This window comes from Brassica napus, unplaced genomic scaffold (assembly GCF_020379485.1).
Source record: "Brassica napus cultivar Da-Ae unplaced genomic scaffold, Da-Ae ScsIHWf_2770;HRSCAF=3541, whole genome shotgun sequence".
In the NCBI taxonomy this organism is placed as follows: domain Eukaryota; kingdom Viridiplantae; phylum Streptophyta; class Magnoliopsida; order Brassicales; family Brassicaceae; genus Brassica; species Brassica napus.
The window spans coordinates 8,701-12,696 of record NW_026016043.1 but is presented as its reverse complement, the minus strand read 5'-3'; the positions used below and the strand labels follow the sequence as shown (position 1 = coordinate 12,696).

General features: G+C 37.9%; 1 protein-coding gene across 4 annotated transcripts; it reads right to left on the bottom strand.

Annotated features, from left to right (window-relative positions):
* Positions 1-401: 401 nt before the first annotated feature.
* LOC106422222 (TLC domain-containing protein 4-like) lies at positions 402-2,810 on the bottom strand. 4 transcript variants are annotated; one of them, XM_048773978.1, is made up of 8 exons: positions 2,609-2,810; positions 2,323-2,519; positions 2,147-2,235; positions 1,937-1,994; positions 1,787-1,861; positions 1,518-1,715; positions 1,344-1,403; positions 403-1,225 (listed from the first exon to the last, which is right to left on the bottom strand). In XM_048773978.1, exons 2-8 carry the CDS (start codon positions 2,434-2,436, stop codon positions 1,088-1,090), a joined length of 732 nt encoding a protein of 243 aa, XP_048629935.1. In that variant the 5' UTR covers positions 2,437-2,519; positions 2,609-2,810; the 3' UTR covers positions 403-1,087. The 4 variants fall into 4 exon arrangements, with proteins under 4 accessions (XP_048629936.1, XP_048629935.1, XP_013718491.3 ...); XM_048773977.1 differs by having other exon boundaries at positions 413-1,225; positions 1,937-2,078; positions 2,609-2,805; XM_048773979.1 differs by having other exon boundaries at positions 402-1,225; positions 1,937-1,991; positions 2,323-2,810.
* Positions 2,811-3,996: the final 1,186 nt, after the last annotated feature.

Genomic DNA, 3,996 nt, shown 5'->3' with positions numbered 1-3,996 from the left:
TATTATATGGTTAATATGATTGTTTAATTTATTTAGTTAGTTTAAAATTAAACAAATATGATAGAAGATACACTTATATTTATCAAATCTTTATTATTCAAAATCATTAATTGTCATATATATTTTAGCCACTTTAGGCAATTCTTATTTTTTTAAAGAAATAATGAAAAACATTAATAATGAATTTATGGTTAGTTTAATAAAAATATTATTATATATTTAGATGTACCAACCTATTTCTCAAAGGATTCTAAAATCATTTTAATGATGACACGTGGCTACAAGAAAATGTTGTAATATTTCTCAATTAATATATAAGGATATGAAAATATATTTTCAGATCCAGATATACTGTTTAAAATTGGTGGAATTTTAGTCCGAAATCAATTAACCAAAAAGAAAGAAACCTACATAGAATCATCATAGTTTATTTTGTGTTTTAAATGATTTTTGGATTCTTTTCCAAGCTAGTCTAAAGTATTTCCCAAGCTTGACCGAAGCTAAAGAGCTACGCTAGGGAGATTCTTGGAAGAAGAAAAGCTTTGAACTCATCTGTTTACATTCCAAAGAAGAACCATGGCACAAATCTTTTAACGAAAATGCTTTCTTTCCCCATGTGCTTTGCTTAGTATTGTGCAAACAGAAAAGGACAAACTCATTGTATGTTCTCAAATATTAAGTTAATGAATGGGAGTATGTTTTAGTTAAATACGTCAAAACAAAGAGTTGTTTTAAGAAAATTGAAACGGTAACCGCACCGAAAATTGTAGCGTGGTCTATTGATTATGAGCTCTAACCTGTAAGATTCTTCATAAGAACTTTACCACCATTAACCCCTAGCACCCCAAATGAGGTGCTTAATTTTTTTTTTTTTTTTTTTTTTTTCTGATTAAAAAAAAAAAAATTAAAAACGAACCAATCGCGGACCGCCACGTATCAGTGGGGCCCAAGAAACAGTGCTAGCACCGGTGCTTAATTAAGCAGAATAAGCACAGGTGCTTAGTTTTTGTGTGGATCCCACCCGCTATTATATTATTTTTATGCTAAGCACCCCCTCTAATCCTAACTCTACATTCAGGAAAAAAGCTCATTCCTTATTGTCTTTTTTCTCAAGAGTTTTCATCAGTCCCTTCACTATCTTACCAAACCACATCAAGTTCATTACACTCAATGCAACCGGTACGACAAAAACCAGTAGATAACCGAATGGATGCATCATTGCCACCTGCCAAAAATCCAAAAATCATCTTTATAATTAACAATTACAACAACAGAAACAGAGTAATTTCTTCAATTTTGTCATAGAGGCTAGACCGTTTGGTCTATAAACCGGGTTTGGTTACCTGATCATAGTGTACATAGACATGGTAAAACATGTTGACGAAGAGAAGGATTCTTGCTGTCTGCAAACAAAAACATGAATTTTCATAAAAAGAGAATTTGAATCCAATTAAGTTCTAAAACATTTTGCATATTCAAAACGAAAGAAAAATGTTTAATACTCTACAGAAACTCACCAACCAAGCCAAGAAAATAGCAACTCCATTAATAAGATAAGCCTTAGATCGCTTCAAACAAGAAATGTCAAGGTACCACCTAAGATTGATCTCGGGTGTAGTCACCTCAGAGAGTAAAACCATATATGTGTAAAGCTGAGCTTCTCCGGAGAACAGAGAATAAGCTACTGCTACTCCAGATAAGCAGTGATGGAAAATCTAGAAAGGAAAACGGTAATTATTAGCCAAATCAAGATTTTGAGGAATTAATTCTTGTACCTACTACTTACATATTCTGATCCTCCTAAAGTAGGGTATAACCAAATGATCATTCCAAGATCAGCAAGAAAGTAACCAACGGATACCTATTCAAACAGATGAATGATCATAAGGACAGTTTTTATGAAGAAAGATGAGACATGAATAAGATGAAAACTTACCCCTAAACCAAAGCTAGAAATAGACGAGCTGCGAAACACTATAAGGCCTTGAAGACTTCTTTGGTCAGAAAACAAATCAGAGAAGAACACAAAGTAGAGTGCCATCAATGAGATAAAGATCGCATGGAGTGTAGAAATTCCCCTGTCAAAGTTGTATTATAAGCCAAAGTGATAAGAAACAAACCACAACATATATGTGTGGATACTCACCTGTTGTTCCATTCAGTTCTCTTCACTTTTGTGAGAGCTGAGTATGATTTGATATGAATTGAGCTGAATGACTGGGTAATATCATAGGCCTATTATCGGAATAGCATAAGCACACTGTTTAAAACAGAATGAAAATAGTGGAGTTTGCAGTTGCATGTGAACAGAAGCATGATTACCATCTTGCAGAGAAAGATTCCAGCAAGAACAGAAGTGTATGGAAGAAACGGATCTGCTAATAGATAGTGTTTAATAAAACCCTCTGCATGACTCTGGTAAGACTTGATGTCCATGACTGTCTCTAGTTCTTGATCTTTTGTGGTGAATGGTTTTCTCTTGCTCTCAAATTTAACGTCTTTAAAGATTCATTTCATTACTAAAATACATAAACAAGAACAGAGAAAGAGAATCAATCAAAGTCATTCTCCCTAACATATTAAATAAAAAATTACAAGAAAATCTAACCTTATAGCAATATAGCTTATAGGAATGGTTTTGTGAGAAATACATCAGAACCAAAAAAAAAAGATAGAACCAAAAGCAAATAACACGTGAACCGCAAAAAGCTGCAGAAGAAACGCCAAGAAGATGAAGTAGAATTGGTGTTACAGAGACGATGCGAAAAAGATGGTCTTTCTTCCGAAACTTCAAGAACTCATCCAAGTAACTGAAACTCACAAGTAGTTCTCTTAAGAATAATCGAGAGAGAAATAAATAATAATAATAAATAGATTTTTTTTTTGATCAAAAGATTGATTAATAATCAGAGAGAGAATATCCGCTTCTCAATTATTTACTCCAATAATTAATCAACAAAGAAAAATTGTAGATGGTAAATTCGACCATCCCTCAAAGCCCGAAGAACAGACGGCCCGGCCCACATGAAGCGGAGCATCGGCTCGACGCGGCGGCTGGAAGGGTCGATCTCTCGGCGTAATGTGAGAGAGCTTTCGATGGGCTTCTCGACTAAACACCCGAGGAAACGACTCCACGAGACAACGTAGGCTTCTCGGCCCAGCGAGTTAAAGCCCACAGAGACGACACAAACTAGGTCACTGAAGAGCGTGAGGTCAGCTATAAAAGGGGGAGGAAAGGCAATGTAGGGGGGATCCGAAATCACTGATACCCACTGGACGGCTAGATTAGGGTTTTACCTTTGTTATCTTGCCTTGTTGTATCTCTCCGGTAAAGCCTTCGAGGCTCCGGTACCTTTCCTTTCACGCATTTCCTTTCCTTGTAACCGACGAAACGTTCTTCCGACCATTAATAAGACGTCTTTGCTTAAACCCACTTCTAAAACCGAACGTTCTCTCGTTCTATACCGTTTTCCGATCAAACAGTTGGCACCCACCGTGGGGATTTTAGCAAAGTAACGTCGACAAGATGGCGACGAGTAACGACGGCTCTTCCTCTGGAGAAGATCGTGAAGCCGCTGAAGTAACGCTGGCGTCTTTCCCCATGACTCTGACACCACTCCAACCCGCTTCAATAGAAACTATCATGGCGCGCCTTGCGCAGCAAGATGCAGCCCATAAAGCGGCGACCGACCAAATCGCAGCGCTCGCAAAGATCTTAGCCCCCCTCACTGCGAACGTGGAAGCTTCGACGATGCAGTACCAAAGACATCTGTTTAACACAGAGAGAGCGACTGGTGCAGCACCGACGCAGACTGCCAACCAAGATGTCGCCGATGATGACGTGGCCCAAACCCCGGTTGGTCTTGAAGCGCAGACGATAAATGAGCTCGCCGCGCTGAAACAATCGGTGCTGGATATAAACTCCAAGATTCATCATGTCACCACGTCCACCCCTCAGTTCGAGCGAGTCCTAGAAGAATCTCTCCGGACACCGTT